A 21,926-nucleotide genomic window follows, 5' to 3' on the forward strand; every position below is an offset into this window, starting at 1 on the left:
GTTATAGAAAAAAAAAAGTTTCTCGTTTGTTTTTGTCCTTTTTTGTTTTGGAAATTTCCAGGTAATTTTCTTGTAATTTTAACATTTTTCTTGATTATATTTTGAGTCACTTCTTGAAAAAAAATACCTCTTTTGTGTTCTTGAAAGGAATCAAGAAGGTTTCAAAGGGTTAAACTTGATGATCTATACTGAGTGACTTTTTTATAGGAGCAAAACAGTGACCCTCATCATTGCTTGATGTTAAAAACACTAAAAATGAATAGTTTATCCTCCTGACACTTTAAAAAATATATATATATTTTCCCCCACAGTTCTTTAAACCACCGCTCAGTGTGACTCATCAGCACAGGAAGTGACAGTTAAGATTTCCACACTAGAAGAACATTTCTGTTTCCTCACAGGGTACAAAGTGTCAGACTGAACTTTGTATTTTGTTTGCTGATGCACTTCAGTAATGAAAGCAAGGGCAACAAATGGATGCATTTCAAACCCATTTATTACGTGGACGCTCTAATTTTCAGCGCATTTTATGTCTGCATGTATTACACTATTACACACATAATGTTCTTGTGTAGCTGATCTGTTGCTGTGGTCTTTTTAACCACATGACAGTATAGCTGCAATCATAGAAGTATTATCAGACATGCAAGGAAATATGTGTTTACAGAACTGAGAACTTGCTGCTTTATGTAAAGTACAGCACATCAGGATTTGCAAAGCAAACAGCAGCACGTGGGCTCTCCTCAACCTTCAGTCAGTGAGGTAAGACACATCTTCTACCAATAAACACAGGATATGTTAAAACATGGTAGCTGAGCCAATTTAGGGTTTAGAGTTTACTTCCTTGTTGATGCAAGCTAAAGCTGTGTTTCTAAGGAAGTGCGTGTCTGTATCTGACTTTTCTGAAAATGTTATAGAGCTGGTTTTAAAAAAAAAAGTGTGTGAGTGTAACATTTCCTGTTTCTTCTATCAAGCAGTCGGCATGTCAGAGCTCCGAGGATGTTCTTCTCCCAGAGAGGCTGAAACTCTTATCTGATTTTATCCTCATGGCCATCGCTGTGCTTCACCAGCAGCAAGGTAAGACACTGACCATTTTCTCTGAGGCACATTTAAAATGTTGCTACTCATTATATAGTTCTGCTTTTGTGATCTGCTGTTTCCTTTTATTGAATGATAGCTAAAACTGCTATCAAAAAAAGTAATCTTTTATTAGGATTTTATCACAAAGGAGGTTGATTTATTTGCGTTTCTAATATTATGTATTCTTACATTCTGTGACAAAATTTCAAAAGTTTTGATTTAATTTGCTGCACATTAACCCTTTGAAATCTTGATTTACATTGCTTTTCTTGTGCTGCATTCTGAAGCCTTTCACAAGTATTAAAACCTTTGAACGCTGAGATTAGTAGATTTAGAAAATTCTTTTTAAAAACACTAGTTGAGAAAACTTTATTTTTAATTATCAGAATATCGGAGTTAGTATAATTTTTAAGACACTTTTTGGGGTGTTTTTTATTCACTTTCCCATTGTTTTGTTTTTAATTTGTTTGGGGTGGGGGATTGTTTATTTTGTTTTCTGCAAATTTTCAGATAATTTACTTGTACTTTTTACTAATTTCTGGATTGGTTTTTTGGGGGGTCCTTTTTTTAGAAATCAAGCCTATTTTTTAAGTTTCCTTTTAAGTTTCATTCTACTTGCATAGATTGCTCTTATTTTGGGATTTAATCTAAAAATGTTTTTTTTTCCTGTGAAAATGTAGTAACGGGTGTGGTGAAAGACGCATGACCGTGTCATCATAAGATGTCACTAGCAGACACATGACTCACTGTTTTTTTTTCCTCCATGTGAGTTTCTTTTTACTACAACAACTTCTTGCATTACAACCTGTAAATTTAAGTCTTTTTGTCATTTCAGAAGTAACAATGATGCTACTAAAGATGAAGACTTATGTGGCTCTGCTGTTGGGGATTTCTGTTTTGTTGTCAACGGAGTCCACGAGTGCTTCGATCCCAGACACCAGCAGCGTTTACTCAACCGCTGAACCAGACAAGATGACCACGCTGATGATCAGTGAGCATGCACTTCAGTCAGAAACTCCCAAACCTCCAGAGGTTAGTGATGCTCCACCAGTAAAGACCACTGCATCACCCACAGTGGAAGAGGCGGTCGTCACTGACAGAAGAGACAGCTCAAACGGCAGCACTTCTGGTTTGGCTGATATGAAAACTATAGAACCAACAAGCAGCTCAGGTCCACGATTGCTTCATACCTCTGCAGTAGCGACCACAGCTGCAGGGGTAGCACATCCACACCACAACCCAGCGATCTTAGAGACAACAAAACCTGCAGAATCTCATCAACAATCACCCACCACTGCTATTGACAAGACCGCTCCTGCAGCAATTTCTGCAACAGTGGCGTTGTTGCTGCAGCCTACGCTCACCACCAAGCCTAAAGTAACATCCAAGTTACCCTCCACCACCTCCTCTGCTAATTCTACTCAGGCTCCAATCTTCATCCAAACTCTCAGCGGTTCCTCAGCTCCTGAGACAGTTGTAATGACAGATAACCCCACCTCTGAGACAGCACCGGTGTTTAGGCCCACAAAAAGCTTGACATCCACTGACAGCACTGAGATTTTGCCTACACAATCTGTTTCTGTGACGGGGACCCCAATATTTAAATCATCTGAATCAGCAGAGCCGAGATCTACCACCGAGCCAGCAACCGACTCATTCTCAACAGATGAAGTCTCTACCAACAATGTCTCCACCACCAATGTCTCCGCCACCGATGTCTCCCCCACCATCGTCTCCACCACCAGTGTCTCCACTACCACTGTCTCCGCCACCGATGTCTCCCCCACCATCGTCTCCGCCACCAATTTCTCCACCACTGTTGTTTCCACCACAAATGTCTCCACCACAAATTTCTCCACCACTCCTGCAGGCGTCTTGATCCCTCTTGTCCCCAAGAAGTTGCCCGCCCCAACCACAAAACAAACTTCTGTAACCACAGCCTCACCTAGCACTGAGGCCCAACGCTGCTCCACCCGAGGCGTTGTAACGCACTGCCTTATCGCCATCGCCTCCCTGGCTGCGCTGGCCACCATCTTCATGATTACTACCATCATCCTTTGCACCAAGCTGTCAGCAAGGAAGTACAAGGTGAAGAAACCTCAACCGGCCACAGAGATGATGTGCATCTCGGCGCTGCTGCCCGAGAGGAATTACACCTATACCAGACAACGCAACCCGGTCACTAACGGCGTCCTGGTGATCCACGGCGGTGCAGACAGCGATGAGGACGGAGGAGATAACCTCACTCTCAGCAGCTTCCTTCCAGAAAATGATCGATTTGTTTAGATGGTGTAATTGGGATTATTGTCATCAGACTCCGAATGGACTGATCTGTCTGACGCAGAAACGGTGCTGTTTGAATAAACCCATGCTTCCCCTTTGATGTTGGTGGTTTAGCTTTGCTTCACGCCCTATTTCCGTGGAGAAAGAGACACACAAACCACAATCACACACAAAAACTGTGAAATTTTCATGTTCATGCACCATTAATCATATCTGGCATGTGGTGAGGTCGGCTCATCAAATGTGTATTTTAGGAGTTTGGACTTTTTGCAAAATTCTACACTTGCCCTCCACTTTACACTTGAAGTCAGGGTGAGGATAGAGATCAAAGATTTTGTTTTTAACATCCTGAGCTGAGCACAGATGGTATTTCACTTAGCTACGGGAGACAGGAAGGCTTGTTTCAGCAGGGGATTACTGTTCTTCACAAACGCTGTTCAGTTTACAGATGCTGTTCTGGTTGCACTGAGGTTTCATTGTATGAACGCTGTCATTTGATTAATGGTAAACCAAATGTGACTCTGTTTATAGGGGTGTAGGAATGCAGCTTCTGTATTGTTATAATTTATTAAACTAATGTCTTATGTAACTGCTTGGTAATGCTTTTTTTTGCAGGTCAGTTATTGCATTGTTCATAGTCCTTGCAACTTTTCTGGAAAGAACTAAGTAGTTTTGTACTAATTTTGGGTAAATAGAGACACAGTTAAGAGACTGTTTGTTTAGTTTGTTGTGTATTTACTTGAACGAGCCAAGAAAAGATTTATTCATAAGGAGTAGCTGAATTGAAACTGATAATTTGGTAGTTTGCCAGATGAACACTTTCTGTATTTTTGCCCACAATTAGTTGCTTCTTATTAGAAAATGCTTAGACCATAAAAAGCCATAACATAAGGGGCTGTCAATGTTTTTCTCTCTTCAAACAGGTAGCTGCATTCAAGTAAATGATAAAGTCTACTTTGTCCTGTTTACGTATTTCTGTAACATATAAACTTTAAATCCAACTGAGTCAAGTAATTCTAAATAAAACCGTAAAAGTACAATTTAATGTAATAAAATCAAATTAAGCTGAAATGAAAGGACTATGAGAATTTATGTAACTGTAACTCATATGATGTACTTAATTTATACAATTAATTAATTTTATACAATTACTGATAATACATTCTGTGTATTTCAAATATGTTGATGAATATGATTTTTGAAATACACAGAATTATTGACAATAATTACATAAACTTTATTAAAGTATATTAGGTCACTTCAATTTAATTTGATTTAATTTGTTGTAGGGAAATTATTTAATATGAAAGTATTTGAATGCCATAGTAACCGTCTGACTAGATGAGTCATCAGTGGTCATAGTTTAGGTACTTTCAGAGGCTCACAGTCCTTCACTGTCTGCATGACTCAGTCATATGGATATTTTGTATGTATGTGAAATATGCAAACATGACAAAGTAAACTAAATAATATTTTTTGAGTTCACTTTGAGATTCAAAATGAAAACAATGTTCTGAGTAATTCAGATGAACTTTGTGCTGCAATGTAAGAGCTCAAGTTAAAAAAAAAAAAGAAAAAAGAGAGGAACTTAAAAAGTGAAACCTCACAAGGCAGCTCTGTTTCATGCTAAAAAGGTGTGTGCACTATGTGTCTCTAAATGGGAAACAGTCATAATAAAACTTAGCAGTCTGTTGACCAAGTCAGTTCCCCTATTTACGACAGGCTTTATAAAAGGCTTTTCTTCCACCCTGGACTGGATTTCATATTCACTTCCCTTCCTGCAGAAAGAAAACAGAGCCCTGAATGCTTATTAGATCCATTTTTTTCATGTTGAGCTATGTGCAACTGACACAGACACCAGTGACTATCAACAGAGCTGAGACGAATGTAAACCTGGAAGATGCAGGACGTCATCTCGTGCTCCTGATGACCATATAAAGTTAGACTTGTCTTGACTGATCACAAACACGGCAGACTTGCCAAAAATGCATTTGCACACATACACAGCAGGGTTGGAGAAGCTGCTTAGAAAGCTGAAAATTACTTCACACTGGAACAAGTTGAACTACAGCACAACTGCCCCATGGGTAAAACCTTGTGTGGTTAACTGAAGCTACTTAGAAAAGAAATCTACCTTGTTAACAAGGATCAAATTGACAATGTACATATGATACAAAATTAGAACAAAATATCATACAAAAAGTCACATGCAAACAAAAAATGTCACTCAACTGAATTTATTACAAAAATTGTACATTTTTTCACAGGTCATACATAAATGAAGAAAAAAAGAAATTCTTCACTATTGAAGGTAAAGTGCCTGAAATGTCAGCTTTGGTTTTGTATACAGTCATGGATGGATTATTGAATGAGGCGTCAGAGGCCCTTCCAGTCTCATTTGCAAAATGTCACTGAAATAAACAGCAAGAGAGTGATCACAAAGACACATAAAAAGACCACAAAGACATGCAAATAAACTGCAAAGACACACAAAATATCCACACACAACACAAAAGACACAAAATGACCAAAAAATGGCACAAATTACCTCAAAGAGACACAAAATGACCACAAAAAGGCACAACACCATGAAAATAGCAGCTTTGATTATTCTGCCCCGTCCTGATTAGTTTCACCCGTTCCTTATTGGTCGGGCAGTGTACTCACCTGTTCTCACTCCTGCAGTTAGTGTCTCCCGACTTCTACCCGCCCAGGTCCTTTGTTCTTTGTCAGTTTGTCTTCATTTTCGGTTTGGAGTTTTGTCACCTGCTTCTCTGTGCCCTCCTGCTTTCACCTGCCTGATTCTGGTTTTGAAAACTTTTCGAAAACTTTGCAGCTTTGAACTCATCCATCTGCCTTCTTGTTGTCTGCGTTTGGATCCAAGTCTTATCTGCTCTCCAAGAACTTCACAACAACAAAAAAAGCAGCAACGCCGTCATAAAGTCTGTCTCTTGCTACCTTGGAGCCTTTTGCATAACTGTGCCCAGGGCCCCACCGTCTTATCATCCACCCATGGATACAGTGTCCACATGGGATATTGCACCAAGCAGGATCAGTTAGCCAGGTAACTTCTAAAACAGTATGCAACAAGTTCTCTAAATATTTTTTGATAAATAACAATGATCAATACTTGATGACATAGCCTACACAATTAACTGTGGTCAAAGTGGCTTCATTTATAGTACAGAAGTAATGGTTAAGTAAAAATAAAAATTACTCATTTCCTTTTATGGTTCAAAAGTGTTTGTAAGAGCAGTATATAACATTTAGTGTCATCTAGGAGGATCTACAATTGCAGATTGCAGTCTTTTGAAATGTGCCAAGTGTGAACTCCTGGTTAGAATTCCTTTATTGTTCAGAAGTTGTGAATGATCAGTTTCACATAATAAAAACAATACAAGGAAGAAAATACTATGAGCATCTTGATAAGAAAGGTCCCACAAAGAAATTGTAAAAGGTGACAAGAAAATGAAAATTATTAGAAATTATCTAAAAAAAAGGGAGAAATATCCAGAAAGGTAGTTGTAGATCTTACATATTCAAAATTATCTTACAGAAAGAAAAAGATTTTTAACATGTTTTTTGTTGTTGTTGTGTTTAGCACTTTCTTAAGGTCTTGTTTATCTTTAATTAAAGGCAATTTGCTCAGGTTCCAAAGGGTTAAACCGCTCTTTTACATGTAGTTCACAACTCCCTAACACTGGGGCTTGCTCATGCAAAATCTGTCACAGTCTCTACCTAAAACATTTACATGTGAGTTGAATTGCTCGCCTCTAGATGAAAATCCCCCTTCTCCTGACTGTTAAGGGTATATTGTCTGTACAGGAAACATTAACCTCTTCCTGCATTAGCTGGTCACTCTGACTCTATTCACCCCAGCAGGCCTGCTGCTCGTCATCAGCGTCAGAGGCTGAGGTTTAAAGGAAAGGCCAGACCGTCAATCAGAGGCTCCTTATGCAGAAATAATGAAAGAATAAGAGAGCACATGTTGCAGATGATGATGTGTGAGGGTTTATTTGTGATGTTTTCATTGCTATTAAGTTGTGTTGGCTTTGCACATCCAGACAGCCACACAGGAGAGTGGAGGAGAGGGTCCCTGCCCCCACAGCACTTTATAAACTCCTACCTAACAAGAACAATCTGTGTGCAGGCTGGAGAGCTCAGACACTCTGAAGGGGGAGGAGAACAGTAGAGAGGCAGAAGGAGGGATTTGTCCTCATGGTTAACGACATCTTTTTTTTTTTTTTTGTATTATCCAGACAAACCTCCAGTCTGAAATCTGAAACTGCAGAAGTGGCGTGGCCTCGCCGAGCATTTGCTACTCTTTGCTGTGCTTTCTCTCTGTCTGTCTCAGTTCAATTTTTTCCAGACTGGTTTCACACATCCTCCATCAGAGGCATTTCAACAGAGACTCTTCTTCTGCTGCAGTGGATGGTGAGTTTCAATGTTTTCACAGGGGTTTTCCTTCGAAAGTTGCACTTCTAAGTATCAGACAGTTTCTTAATGTTAGTTCACATGTCAGTTTGAAGCAGTTCATGTGACAGCACCATGATGCCTTCAGAGCAGCAACCAGCCTGAGGAAGTGAGAACATGACTATTAAAAGTCAGAGAAAATATCTGGTCAGTTTTAGGCATTAGAGTGGCCCAAAGGCAGAATCTAGGTCACCGTACTTTTTGCTGAGTGAAGATTTATTCCATGTGTGCATGTGTGTGCCACCTGTGTCTGGTTGCACAGACATGTGTGGCCGTGTGTGAGTATGTATGTGAGTATGCGATTAATTAAAAAAAAAAACAAACAAAAAAAAAAAACATCCCTCCCCCTTTTCCTCGATGAGAGCAGCGTCTCATATGGGCCAGCTTGCACACAGATGGAGCAGAATAAGGATAAAAGTGTGGGAGCTGCTGCCAGTTGACACACAGACCGAGTGGAGAGCTGACTGCCATCCAAATAAATGACTTAAGTAGTGTTTGAAAAAAGCATATTTTCCCATATACTGCTTTGTTAAAACTATTCTTGGTTTTAATTTCCTGTTTACTTATGAGATATCTGTACCACAATAGATAATTTAAATTGGAAAATAAGCTTTTATTTACAAAGGCATAGGTTTACAAAGGCATAGGTGTAGGATGGTGCCAATAGAGGGGCACACATATGAAAAAGGGAGTTTTGGGGTCCTCCACCAGTAAATTTTCAGCATCAAACACTTAATTTTCTGCATTCTGGTGAACTTTAATGCACCAATTGGTGCATTTTCTGCATCAATTTAAAGTGGAAATGTCTTGAATTTGGTCAAAATAAAGGTCCTCTGCTACTTTCAAGTTTTTATTGAGGGGGGTAAAAAATGCAGATAATCTAAATTTTAAGGGGGACTTGTCTCCTGTGTCCCCCTGACATCTACACCTAAGCTTAGTTGACGTGCTGAACCCATATACTCTGGGTTTCTGCTACTGCACAGTATGTTTGTTAAGAAGACTCATTTCTTCTGAGAGAGTAAAATGTTCGGGCCAAGCTGGGAAGAAGCCAATTAATTTAATTTGTGGTGAATCAGCATGGACTAATGCCTGAGGAACTTTTAGTTGTTGTACAATCACGTGACTTGCAGTTGATATTCAGCAGAAATGTGTACAATATATTGGACATTTGATGCATTTATATATATGTGTGTGTGTGTGTGTGTGTGTGTGTGTGTGTGTGTGTGTGTGTGTGTGTGTGTTTTCACCAAACACATCATCGCTTCTCAACATAAAGGCCTATATCTAAAATCAAGGGTTTTTGTTTCAACAGTGGGAATTTTGGGCATCAAACAATTCTTTTGCACAAATATGTGCCTTTTCTGTGTCAGTTAATGGTTTAAATATCTTAAATTTCTTCAAAATAATGCCTGAGGATTCTAATACAACCAAGTGAATATGCAAGAATTTGATTGATATGCTGCAGAAATATGTCCAGTATGAGATTGGATGAAGTTTATATGGATGTTTTCACTGAATGGATCACTGCTTCTCAGCATAATTGCGCTGCAGGCCCAGGGTGCATTACATTAGAGTTACAGAGCTAAGCATGTGTTTTAACAGAAACTAAGAGTTCCTTTAACACCTGGTGCAATTCTGAATCCTTAATGCAAGGGCTTAGGTTTCTTTTCTACACTAATTTCAGGTAATTTTTACCTCACCTCTTATTAATTTCTTGCAATTTGTAGTACATTTCTTGTCAAGTTTATATTTGCCTTTTTTCCCCATGTTTCTGAAAGAAATCAAAGCATTAGCTCAGGTTTAAAAAGTTTAAATAGCTTGTGAGAGGCATCTGAACGCAGCACAAGAAAACTGAATTCAAACCAGGTTTTAAAGGGTTATATCATAAACATAACAAATACAATATGGCATCTATATAGACAAATATAACTGATAATAAAACACATTTATAATTTCGTTTCACATACAACCACTAGCTACCATCATCAGCAGACAGGATATTTTTCTTCCAGATGTTCGAAAGACCCTTTGAGGATTCAGGAAATAGCATCAGTACCATAGACTGTATATTCAGTACAGATCACCAGGTATTTATCCTTTAGAAAAACAGATGTTTAGCTCTGTGAGTTAAATGTAAAGACGATACATGAAACTGTTTACACACGGCGCTTACGCCTCGGTTACTGACGTTTCTTGTAATTTGCAGATCCTGAGGGGAAACCATGCTCCCGATGGCCCTTCATCTGACCGGTCTGTGTGTGGTGTTTTGCATCAGCAGCAGCAGCTTGGCCACACCGTTACCTTTTAACAGTTTGTTGGAAGGAAGTACAGATGAGGAAGAGCTCAGTAACTTAACTTCCCCTCTGCCCACCAGCAACATTTCCTCTGAGTACCAAACCACACCTGTTGGCCCCACTCATGTGGAAACAGACTTTCTGAATCAAGTTGTGGACTTCCTGGAGGAGAACATGCTCCTCATCCTCGTTGCTGGCTCTTTTATCCTTCTGGTCTTCCTTATTATCTGTGGAGCAATATTCATGAGCCGCAGGCGCAAAGTCAACGCCTACTATCCTTCATCTTTCCCCTCAAAAATGTACGTGGACCACAGAGACAAAACCGGAGGTGCTAAACTCTTTAATGAAGTGCCAGAAAAAGCCGCACCTGAGCAGAAAAGCGAGCCAGTGGACTCTCACAAGCAGCTCCAGGCAGATATAATGAGGGCTGCCAAGAGATTGCGCACACCAAATAAAAGTGTCGAAGCTGCAGAGGAAGGTGACCCCAGTCAGACAGAAGCAGAGCACAGTCCTAAGGTCAGCTCTCAGCCAGATGGCAGCATCCTGGACCAGCAGCTTCCGAGTCTGCCTGAGGAAAAGGAGCAGTGTGAGCCGCCTGACAGTGAAGCAGCAGCAGGAGGCCCTGAGCTGAATCCTCCACAGGAGCTTCATCCAGAGAAAGATGATCCACAAGAGCCTTTAATCAGCAGGAGTCTGCGGCCCTCCTCCCTGCATCTTCACAATGACTCTGCTACTCTTCAGCTGATCGCAGGAGAGAAAACTGCTTTCTAATATTCTGAACACTGTGACCTGAATGTATTTTCTTAAATGCTTTGAACCCATGAGTGGCAGTTTGTGCAGTAAGTTTACAGCAAATGTATGAAGGGAAGTCCCAAAAGGTTGCTAAATTCCAATCACAGGTTGTTGCTGTTTTTTTTTGTTTTTTTTTAATTTATCTATTTTTTTTTTTTAGTTTGAAGCATTTTATTGAAAGGGGGCCAATTTGTTGTTCGCAATTGTTAGCATATATACAGAAACATAGAAATTACAAATGCAGCATGTATATAATTAGTGTATTTGCATAACTAGTATAGACACCACTCTTCTGCAGGATTTTTTTTAATAATATAAAAATAAAAATGAGACAAAAGAAAAAAGGGAAACAAAAACGCACCAACAAAACAAAAAACAAAACCCAACCTTAGACACCCAATACTAAATCAAAGGATCCTTCAGTCAGTCGTAAAAAAAAAACCCAAAACATCATATGGCATTATTTCTGTTTTTCTTCAAATATTTTAAAAAGTAGCCAGATGGCATCAGGTAATTTCACCTGCTCATTTCAAATATATCTTATCCTCTCCATCTCAAGAGTACTGACAAGATAATTAAGCCATATTTCAACATCAGGAACGCTTAGCAGGCACTTTGTAGTTGGCATGACAAAGTAGTAGCTGTTTTTTTAAATATTTAGTGCAGAGAAGATGCATACAGCAGGCGATTGCTTTGCTCAGATTGGATTTATCTGTCATGCCATGTTATAATATTATAACATTATTCTAACATAACATTATTAACACAATAACATTATTATAGGCTATATATTATATAATATTATTATAACATGTCTATTGAAGTAATGTTATTAATGTCTGGTAGAAAACATAGTTCTTTTTACGGGATGTTTTCTAGAGACTCGACTTACATGACTCGGACTCACGTCCTAGATTTGAAGACTTTAGAGCAGGGATTTAAATGTTTTTTAGGCCAAGGACCCCTTAGCCTAAACAGAGACAGAGCTGCGACCCCTGTGTATAAAACTGATTTTCAGTATTGCATACAATACTGAGCTATTCAAATAATTATTATTAGCAGATTGATATAATTACACATCATGTTTATTTCTGATGTGGACTACTTTCCGAGTCTCCCGATCAAAAAGTTACAAAACAATCCATCCAACAATCCTCACAGGAACTTGGTATAATAATACAGCCAATTGGCCAAAATGTTTCAAAAGCACTTAACTGTTAGCTACCTAGTTCACCTTGCTGTTATGGACAGGTGCTGCAAAGTGAGTAAGTGTTAGCCGGCTGACATGATTGCACAGGGATTCATGGTTAACAGGTAGCCTATCACCGATGTTGTGTACTGTAAATTAAATGTGTGGATTTTTTTTTATATATTTGTTAATAGTATGTTGGATTCATGATATATTTTAATTTTAAAAAGAAAAAAAAACAAAAAAAACCTAAAATTTAAATTCAAATGAGTAACTCTGAGGACCCACTTGAGGTAATGGATGTTGTGTTGAAGACCAATGGTGTTAGAGTCCACTTTACAGAAGCACAAAAGACATAAACACCAGCAGCTTGAGAATGCTCTTGAATTTAAGCGTTTTGACATGAACATACTTGATACCTCCCCAAAAGCCAATCTAAGAAGTTTATAGACATTTTCAACATGAGACAACGTGAGATGAGTCAAATGGAACAAAACAGGACAGAAATATACAAAATTCACTCTGCTAGCTGCTAGTTTATAGTGCTATATGCTTTGAAATGGCAATGTCAGAATTCCTTTTTCATGCTTAAGTTCAGTCGCAAGTGTTTTAACAACTTGTAGGAAATAAGTACAACTTTTTAAAGGCTCTCCTGATTTTTGTAAATGTATTTTGGTATTGCCCTGTTGTTTAATGGCATTGCATTTTGTGAAGAGTGCATTATGACTTGTTCAGGACTCGAAACTAAAAGGTGTAGGATTTGGGACTTGCCTGTTTCAGCCTGGGACTTGAGTGCAAAACCTCGAGACTTCATGTGACTTACAAAACAATGGGCCCCATTCGCTAATATCTGCGTTCTTATTCTGCGCATAAAATAAGTGCGCACGCAGTGAATTTGTTCTTAATAGCGTGCGCGTGTTGCTAAATCAGAATCATTCTAAATCGGCAGGCGCGTGCTCGTTATTTGTAATCAGGACACTGCCACGCCCCCATTTCGCTAAATAAGGAAATACGTTTGCAGCGATGGGAATCCAGCGGGGAAGTTGTTTCTACGCGTGGAAAAAGGCCCACAGTCGGAAACGGAAAACAGCTGATAAGCCTCCAACCTCTGACGCGCTCTTTCCTAAATTCACAGGCTCCAGTGTCTTCCAGCACGGTTTAAAGGTGCGTATTTACAATTTCTGAGATGGCTGACCCATTTATGCGCACGCATAGTCCGAGGCAGTCCTAAATTAGTGTGCACAGTGCGAACAAATTCAGGTAAAATGAACCCCAGAGTTCTACTAAAACGTTCGTACGCACGGTTTACGCAGATTTGGCTAAACGGCCAGTGAGCAACTTGGCAAGAGATTGTCCCACAAATTGTCCCAAGAAATTAGGAAAACGTAACAAGGAAATGATTTGAAAATCGGTTTTAAAAGAGGGAGGATGTTTTATAAATTATTATGTTAATAAAATTAAGAAATGGGGAAAACATACAGATAACTACATAATTATAATTATTGCTATTAATGTTAACTGTTTCTTCTTCTTCTTCCTCTTCTTCTTCTTTTTTACCTTTTTATGTTTTAGCCTTTTTTGTGATAAATTTTAGGTTATTTTCTTGGAACTCATAACTTTTTACTTTCCCCTGTTTTTTGAAAGAAACCAAGTCAGTTTGCTTGGGTTTCAAAGGGTTGAGATTAGTCAAGTGTAGAAAACCACTTCCTGAGAATCGTTTTGGTTTCAGAATACTTTATTGCAGACTTGTCACTAAATAATCACAAGTTACACTTAAAACCAGTGGACACTCTCATTGTTTTGAACCACTTTTGCTTAATTGCATATCAAAAGGTCAGTGCTTAGGGTGCAGACGGGACACAGCTCTTAGCTTTAATCAATATCCCCATCACACCATATAAACTCCTTGTGCAAAAAGGTCTTAAAATATAACACAATCTCAAAAATAAGGCTCACCTCTGTACCAACAGCCCAAACAGTGCTTACATTGTGCGTTAACGTGACAGGCTAAAAAAGGATAAGAAGACCACAGACTAATACAGAGAGCCTGGTACAACACTGCTACAGAGGGTTGACAGTGGTGTGCTGGTCATCCACATAGTATAAGGTGTACTCATCAGTACTGCAGGAATGTTAGGATGCTGAACTACTGCTAGGTCTCTTGACAGCAGGCGGAAAACAGTGGCTTAGGGTGAGAGGGCTCTTTAATTGCTGGCCCTGACTGCCTCCTGCTGGACGTCCTGTTGCTTGAGGCGATAGTCAGCCAGGGCAGCCTTGATGGCATCCTCCGCAAGCACTGATAAGAAACAATAAGACATATTAAACACAAAAAGGGTAGCAGTTTGTAAGAAAAGATCATAATAAAAATCCACCAACAACTTACTGGAGCAGTGAAGTTTCACAGGGGGAAGACAGAGCTCTTTGGCAATGTCAGTGTTTTTTATTGTCAGAGCTTCGTCCACCTGGAGAGAAAAGCACACAGCTCCAGTAACCATAGAAACCAATACAGTCAATGATAAGATATGAGCAGAGCAGAATAAATAAAAGTGAAAATCACCTCTAACAGGCAAAGAAAGATCTGTGATGTGTTCACTTACAGATTTGCCCTTCACCCACTCAGTGGCCAAAGAGCTGGAGGCAATCGCAGAGCCGCAGCCAAAAGTTTTGAACCTGGCATCCACAATTTTCCCCTGGTCATCCACCTCAATCTGTCAGAATAGGAGTTTTTAGAGTTTTACACAACTGCCAAAAGGAGAAAAAGTCAGATTCTTAAAAACTTAAGGGATATTCCTAATGACTCATTTCCCTTATGTTTATATGGAAGTTTAATTTAGACTTGAGGACTGGCCCAATAGTAAGAAAACACTCAGAAAACAGTCAAAATTGAGCACAGTTTCATCTGTAACGTCAAATATTGTCCAAAACATATTGAGTATATTGTAAAAGCCATTTGATATAATTTATCACATTTTTCATTAACCAGATTTTATGTCACTGAAATGTGTGGCAATTTGTGCCATGCATTGAGGACACTGCAAATTATCCTACAAAACATAACTTACCTAATAAAATTTAATAAATAACACATATTAAAAAAATACTCTTTAGGGAAAAAAAATCTGTAACAATAATAATAACAGTAATAATAATTAATGACTAGCATTTCTGGTTCCGGCAAGTGAGGCTGCCTAAGCCAAAATATGTATATACTTTAGTTTATTAAAATATATTAAATGTTAATATACTGACATAATTATTTACATAAAGTATATATATTTTATGCTTTCTTCAAATGTTTGTCATTAAACTTTAATCATAATTAAATGAAAGTTGATATATAGTATATTTTCATAAACATTTGCTGTGAAATTCACTTTTAGTTTGAATTTAGTGTTGTTAATTCAAGGGACACTTTACAGGTGCTTGTTTTTAAATATATTTGTACATTTTTGGTAAGTGTGATATATGTCAGTTAAAATTATTGCTCTGTTCTCCTCCACCGTAATTTTTTTAAGTCAAACAATGGATAGTAATTGCAATAGGCCTATGTCTTATTTACTAGTGTCAAATTCTGCAAATCCCTAGTCACTGGATTAAAATAACTGCTACCTTACAGTTAACCTGAATAATAACAGGGGAAATGCTTCACGGCAGTGCTAAACTGTAAGTACTTTTATTTGTGTTAATATAAATCAGTCTTAATGGCTTTGTGTGTTTAAAAGGAGTGTGAGTATCCATGCTTAGTGACAAACAAACCTGGAGCTTCATCACGTCTCCACAGGCTGGAGCGCCCACCAAGCCAGTCCCAACGTTCTTGGAGTTTTTGTCCAAAACGCCAACATTTCTTGGGTTTTCATAATGATCCACCACCTTCAGACAGAATAGAAAAGAAGCACTGTGTTATGAAAAAAAAATGTCACATTGGGTTTTAGCAGGTTGTTGATTGTATTCCACAATAGTGACGTAAATGTGATAAACAGTAGCATCCTGTAGGCTTTTTTGTGTTCTGCTACAATCTGAATAAGAGTGTAGAAGTCTTGAGCCTTGCTGTTATACAAATACAAGTTGTCACCATTACGTAAGCGACATTGAAATAAACAGATTAGGACCGGACCTCATTGTCAACTAAATCAACTGCTGCATCCTGCCCCCCCCCCCAGCCCAGTTTCTGCCGAGTCACTGTTACTAAACAATTGTGTACCTGAGGTTGTATCACAAAATAACCTAAAAAACACTACATTTGCTAAAGACATTTTAAATTGCAGAATTGAAATTATAGTATGTTTGTTCTCAAAATTGAACTATCCACATAGTTACAATTTTGGAGCTCTATAAGGTACAATTTGACCTACAACTCAAAAGGATGAAGGATACATAACTGTTCTGCCACATGGGATGTCAGATTTAAAGCCAAATATGTATATAAAAAGCTATACTGAATTTTAAATCAATAAACCATAAAGAGAGAAAAACCTCTGTTTACCAGCATCTCTGTTAACAGCATAATTTGAACATTATTGATCCTCTGTCTCCATGTTGCATCAGACCATCACATAATGAAAATTAAACTGTTATTAGAATTTATTATGTTTGCATCCTCAAATAAAGATATAATTCTTCAACATGTAAGTTATACAACAGCATTTACAGGTTTGAAGCACACTGCTTAAAGCTTATTAATCGGATGTGATTCAAGTATTAAAGCAGTGGCCATCTGAGGAGCAGATTAGTGACGACTTTAATTTACTGACAAGCTAGAATGAAACAAATAATGTTAATAAACGACGTTTCACAAGTGCATATGTACCTTTTTCACACTTTTCTTTGTTTTGAACATGTGACAGCAGACTGATGCAACGTTAACCTAAGGTATTTTTTACAGCCTGCATATTACATATTAACCAGTTTCTTCTAATTACCTGACCCATTTAACTGTTACCTGCTCATGATGCTGTTATTATGCTGTAACTGCTCAAAGCTAACGCTGATAAACATTAGCAAACAGCAGCTAGCACACAGTGACCTCCTTTATTAAAGCTTTAACAGATAAATAAGTGTTTTACCTTCTTGTGGTAGCAGCACTGAGTGATGAACTCCGGAGCAGAAAGCCTCCTGGTGACGAAAGTCAGAGGATTGAGACACTTCTTCGCTACTGTCCCCGCCATGTTGACAGTCTTTTGGTATGTCGCAGTTTGAAAGAGAAGAGCTTAATAAAACCTCGAGACCATACGTCACTAGCCGGGGCGGAGCTTAACTGTAAAATCTGCGCATGCCCAGTTTCAGTATACTGAGGGTAAACATCTTTTTCATAACAAAGGCCAGTCATGGTGACATAATTTCCCCTAAATATATATATATATATATATATATATATATATATGGAAGTTAGGAGTGAGTACAGATTAACTGTAGATAGATAAGATGTAAATAATTATTGTAGGGGAGCAACTCTGTGGAGATGGTTTGGACAAAAAAAAGTATTTGAGTCACTAATACAAAATTTGCACCAATATTGATAACTCAAATTAACAAAAGGACCATTAATTTAAAAAAAAAAATTGATTAAAACAAACAAAAAGGTTCAAGAAAAAGAGAAAAAGAAAACTACTAACAATAAGTGGATGAATGAGAGGTACTTTTGAGCCTGTGTGACTGTTTTTCCATTTGTATATCTGCCTCTAAAGTGTACATGTTTGCATTAGGTGAGGTGAATGCTTTTGGGGGGTGTTTATGGCATCAACACATTTTATTTTTGAGGAGGGCTGCTACCAACAATATTTGCCAGTGGGCTTGATAAATCTATCAAATATTATTTTTTTTTAACATATCAGAACTTGCAGATCTGACTTCATCATTGGCAAAATCCTCTTTGTGATGATTATGTCAGACTAACGTGGTTTACTGAAGTAAAAGAACAAGGTAATTTCAATTATCATTTTTTAGTTGCAGCAACTTAAAAAAATATCTAAATACAGCTAAATTTTGAGTGAACTTAATCAGATATAAAGTAAACAAATTAAGATTAATTGTTATATTTACTTTTTCAAGGCAGTTGGCTTCCAGAATTATTTTAATGTGAGATCAGCTTGTCAGATTTTACATTGTGATACAGCTCTCTCCTGCAATAATCCAGCTTGTTCTCTGCACATCCATCACTGTGTGGCTTGGATCAGCTACCAAAAATAACAGGAACAGACTACAATAACAGTCAGGACTGCAAAAAAAAATTAATTGTTGCCAGACCACCCTCCATTCAGGACTTATACATATGCAGAGTGCAGACCCTTAACACCCTGGACACAATCTGTTCCAACCATCACTGTGACGAACACTTAACACCAGTCACCTCACACTGAACTTTCAGACTTGTGCAAGCTCATCTCCTCCGCTCTGTTTCTCAGCATTGACAGCTCAGTGTTTCTGTTGGGTCTGATCAGTGCTGATCGCTGTGGCATAATTTAATTTCCCGTTTAGTCACATAAACACCAGATAGTGATTAGGTAACAGAGACATGGTAATCAAGCACATGTACAAAAAAAAAATTTTTTGTGAGCATTATTAATGTGTTAATGTGATAAAAGGAAAGACCTTATTGTATAATTTAAGCCATTTGTTACAAATATTTAACACATTTTAAAGAAAATATGAGGGAGTAATGGGGACAAAAATGTAGTTGCAACTTACTGTTTTTTTAAAAGAAAAATGCTACAGATTTGTTGATCAGTTGCCTTGTGGTCAATCTGAAAATATTTTGCTCAGCTTTATCCTGTTACAAAACTGCATCATGTGATTTTTTTTTAGGGAACTGCACAACATGTAAAATGTGAGATGAAAAGTTGAATTCAAGTCCTGACACATGCAAGCCAAAGCTTCCTCTTCCTGCCATATGTTGTACCAGTCTGCTGTTAATATGCTGTTATGAAAGCTACATTTTCTTTTGTAAGTAAATTCTGATGGACAAAGAGAGAATTGCTTATCTTCACAAATGATGGTTTCAAAAGAAAGCTGGGTATGGATGTGTGCAGTTTTCAAATGCATGGTCATTACCACAGATATTTGTGGTTTATTTTTCTGAAAGACCTAAGTATAATAGAAACATTGGGTGGTTCAAAGTTGTAATGTTACACTTTTAAGACTTTTTACTTTTAATTTTTTACTTTTAATTGCGTTTTCTTGTTTATTCTTGATGTGAGATTTCATTATGAAGTATAATGGCTTTTTTTTTCTTTGACATTTTATCTTTATTACTACAAATCTGTAGTAAAGAAAAGCAATGGTTACTTTTGAGTTACAATAACTAACAGTAGCATCTACAACACAAATCACCAGTGGCCTACCAGCGAACTTCTGTTGAAATGGTGTACAGGCACACCCTTGGTCAAGGACTTGGTGCTGGTGGTTTCGTCGCTTTGTGTGGTTGTGTGGAGGGGATCTCCTTTGTGATATTGCAACAGGTTAGGCTGTTGTAAGACTTGAAATACCCGTATGTAAGCATCAGAAAATAAAATATCCTTTTTTTTTAGTTATTTTGCCCTCTGTAATCCAATGTACCCACATTAAAAAAAGTCCTGCCCCCAAACACAAAATATATGTTTTCTGTGAATGAGAGGATGGCAGATTTTTATCTGTTCCATGACATATCAGTTTTGATTCTTCTTTTGTCACTAACACTGCCCAGGAAACAGAAGTGAGAAGTAGTCTCCTGCAGCAAGGGAAGAAGCCACTTTTAAGTGATTGCTTCTCCTTCGAGACATAACGTAAGTATTTCAGTCCATTTTTATTAAACTAAAATATATTGTCTTGTTAAAAAAATGTGAAGTGTTATTGTCATCTTTGTGTAAGATTTTACAAATAAGGACTCTGGTCTTTATATTTCAGGAACGTAACCAGCATGGATGTGGATTATATTGAATATGATGATTACACTCCAGACAATCTCAGTGAAACTGAGAACAACATGACCAACACTGGACTACTGACTTTCAGTACTTCTAAGTCATCTTTGACTCATGTTCTGGTGGCTGTCAATATCATTATATCAGTGATTGGCCTCGGAGGAAATTCATTAGTGATCTGGATCTGTGGATGTAAAATGAAAAGAACCGTCATCACCATCTGGTACATAAGTCTGGCCATTTCAGACTTTTTGTTCTGTGCCTTTTTGCCTCTTGAAGTTTTCTACATGATCACCTCACACTGGCCTTTCGGACTGTTTTTGTGCAAGCTCACCTCCTCCGCTCTGTTTCTCAACATGTACAGCTCTGTGTTTCTGTTGGTTCTCATTAGCGCTGATCGCTGTATAATGATCTTGTTTCCCATTTGGTCGCATAACCACCGGACAGTGCAGAAAGCAATAGGAACTGTTGTCCTCATGTGGCTCGTCGCTGCACTTCTAACGTTGCCCTCGCTGATCTTCAGACAAACCACAGTCCACGGCTCAGTCACCCAGTGCTACACTGGGTACATGGGCCACTCTGTACACAAGGCAGTGGTGCTGTCTCGATTCATCTTTGGGTTCCTGATTCCTTTCTACATGATTGTCTTCTGCAGCCTGGTGCTCTGTGTGAAGCTGAGGACGTTGACCATCAAATCAACAAAGCCTTACAAAATTATGGCAGCGCTCATCTTGTCATTTTTTTCCTGCTGGGTCCCCTATCATACCTTTGTTCTCTTAGAGTTGGACGTGAAGAACCACAGCCTGGAGGTACTTCACACTGGCCTGAAGGTGGGGGCCACCCTGGCTGCAGCAAACAGCTTCATAACTCCAGTTCTCTATGTGTTCATTGGCAATGACTTTAAACAAACCCTAAAGCGATCTTTGACATCAAAGATAGAGGAGGCGATGGCGGAGGATTTCCGTACAGGTCCTAGGGGCAGTGATCTTTCCAGGGTGGCTGTGGGCTCCCCTAGTCCCTTCTTGGTGGTGCCACTAAATGATAGAGCAGAGAGATAAAAATAAAATATAAAACTGATAAAATCATATGCCAGGCCATATTTTACCTCAGAGGTGTGTACTGTACATACATGTATGTATCAATGATGTATTTATAATAATGATAAAACCTCATTGATTTTTACAAGATATAACATTTGTATGACAAAATTGTTTGTTTCAGTAAGTGATGCATGTTTAAATTTAAACAAAAATTAAATTTAAATTTTCTAAAAAAAAAAATCACCCATAGATAAATAAATAAAATAAATAAATGATACAGCTACTTACATTGTTGTAACTCTATTCAGTTCTGTAAATTTCAAACTTCTCTTTGGTTAAATGTACCCTTTACCAGTAAGCAGTGCTGTTTATTTTTGTATTTGAGCAATTTTATATTAAATAAAACATTTTACACCTCCACTTCTTCTGTCAATTTTAATTATGATCCAAATGTCTTAGCCCTTGAAAAGATACTGTTCTATAACTTAAGAGCTCTACTGTACTATACATTAGAGGCGATGGCGAAAGAAAGACAAATTAAGGACAGGATGGATGACTCTTCACTTCACAACTTTACTGAGCCAAAGCCTCAGACACAGCAACGATACATACAAACACATAAAACAATACAACAATAAAAACTCACAGATGGCAATTATAAGATATAATTGTGCAAATAGGCAGGTAGGACCAATAAACATATATAAACATATTATTATTATATAAACATAAATAAATATTAAAAGACAGGACTGTACAATAACTCACCTCTGTCTGCGCTTTAAACTCCAGTCTTAGCTCCATGTCACTCTACACTGCTGACTTTACTTTTAATTTATTCAGATACTGTTCCGTACTTTACACATGTATATATGTATAT

General features: G+C 38.0%; 4 protein-coding genes across 6 annotated transcripts; 3 read left to right on the forward strand and 1 right to left on the reverse strand.

Moving 5' to 3' along the window:
• The first annotated feature begins 480 nt into the window (after positions 1-480).
• Positions 481-3,952, forward strand: selplg (selectin P ligand). 3 transcript variants are annotated; one of them, XM_088071134.1, is made up of 3 exons: positions 481-762; positions 975-1,077; positions 1,916-3,952. In XM_088071134.1, exons 2-3 carry the CDS (start codon positions 1,047-1,049, stop codon positions 3,364-3,366), a joined length of 1,482 nt encoding a protein of 493 aa, XP_087927260.1. In that variant the 5' UTR covers positions 481-762; positions 975-1,046; the 3' UTR covers positions 3,367-3,952. The 3 variants fall into 3 exon arrangements, with proteins under 3 accessions (XP_087927260.1, XP_087927261.1, XP_042365169.2); XM_088071135.1 differs by having other exon boundaries at positions 978-1,077; XM_042509235.2 differs by lacking the exon at positions 481-762 and having other exon boundaries at positions 880-1,077.
• A 146-nt stretch (positions 3,953-4,098) lies between these two features.
• tmem119b (transmembrane protein 119b) lies at positions 4,099-13,596 on the forward strand. The gene is made up of 3 exons (XM_042509914.2): positions 4,099-6,427; positions 7,623-7,797; positions 10,043-13,596. The coding sequence occupies exon 3, from the start codon at positions 10,059-10,061 to the stop codon at positions 10,899-10,901; it is 843 nt and encodes a 280-aa protein (XP_042365848.1). The 5' UTR covers positions 4,099-6,427; positions 7,623-7,797; positions 10,043-10,058; the 3' UTR covers positions 10,902-13,596.
• LOC121960271 (chemerin-like receptor 1) lies at positions 13,147-21,466 on the forward strand. The gene is made up of 3 exons (XM_042509917.2): positions 13,147-13,275; positions 19,790-19,868; positions 19,990-21,466. The coding sequence occupies exon 3, from the start codon at positions 20,003-20,005 to the stop codon at positions 21,062-21,064; it is 1,062 nt and encodes a 353-aa protein (XP_042365851.2). The 5' UTR covers positions 13,147-13,275; positions 19,790-19,868; positions 19,990-20,002; the 3' UTR covers positions 21,065-21,466.
• Positions 13,829-17,333, reverse strand: LOC121960274 (uncharacterized). Its single transcript, XM_042509922.2, has 5 exons — positions 17,175-17,333; positions 15,868-15,981; positions 14,709-14,819; positions 14,495-14,573; positions 13,829-14,407 (listed from the first exon to the last, which is right to left on the reverse strand). Exons 1-5 carry the CDS (start codon positions 17,274-17,276, stop codon positions 14,316-14,318), a joined length of 498 nt encoding a protein of 165 aa, XP_042365856.1. The 5' UTR covers positions 17,277-17,333; the 3' UTR covers positions 13,829-14,315.
• Positions 21,467-21,926: the final 460 nt, after the last annotated feature.

The sequence above is a fragment of the Plectropomus leopardus genome, chromosome 20 (assembly GCF_026936395.1).
Source record: "Plectropomus leopardus strain MGB_pleo_1.0 chromosome 20, ASM2693639v1, whole genome shotgun sequence".
NCBI classification, from domain to species: domain Eukaryota; kingdom Metazoa; phylum Chordata; class Actinopteri; order Perciformes; family Serranidae; genus Plectropomus; species Plectropomus leopardus.

Bases quoted from the DNA above. Each gene is read 5' to 3' on its own strand.
- selplg (XM_088071134.1), top strand. From the start codon at position 1,047: ATGGCCATCGCTGTGCTTCACCAGCAGCAAG. The intron at 1,078-1,915 runs GTAAGACACTGA...TTGTCATTTCAG, and splicing joins TGTGCTTCACCAGCAGCAAG to AAGTAACAATGATGCTACTA.
- tmem119b (XM_042509914.2), top strand. From the start codon at position 10,059: ATGCTCCCGATGGCCCTTCATCTGACCGGTCTGTGTGTGGTGTTTTGC.
- LOC121960274 (XM_042509922.2), bottom strand. From the start codon at position 17,276: ATGGCGGGGACAGTAGCGAAGAAGTGTCTCAATCCTCTGACTTTCGTC. The intron at 14,574-14,708 runs GTAAGTGAACAC...TTTTCTCTCCAG, and splicing joins AGTGGGTGAAGGGCAAATCT to GTGGACGAAGCTCTGACAAT. The intron at 14,408-14,494 runs GTAAGTTGTTGG...GTTTCTTATCAG, and splicing joins TGTGAAACTTCACTGCTCCA to TGCTTGCGGAGGATGCCATC.
- LOC121960271 (XM_042509917.2), top strand. From the start codon at position 20,003: ATGGATGTGGATTATATTGAATATGATGATTACACTCCAGACAATCTC.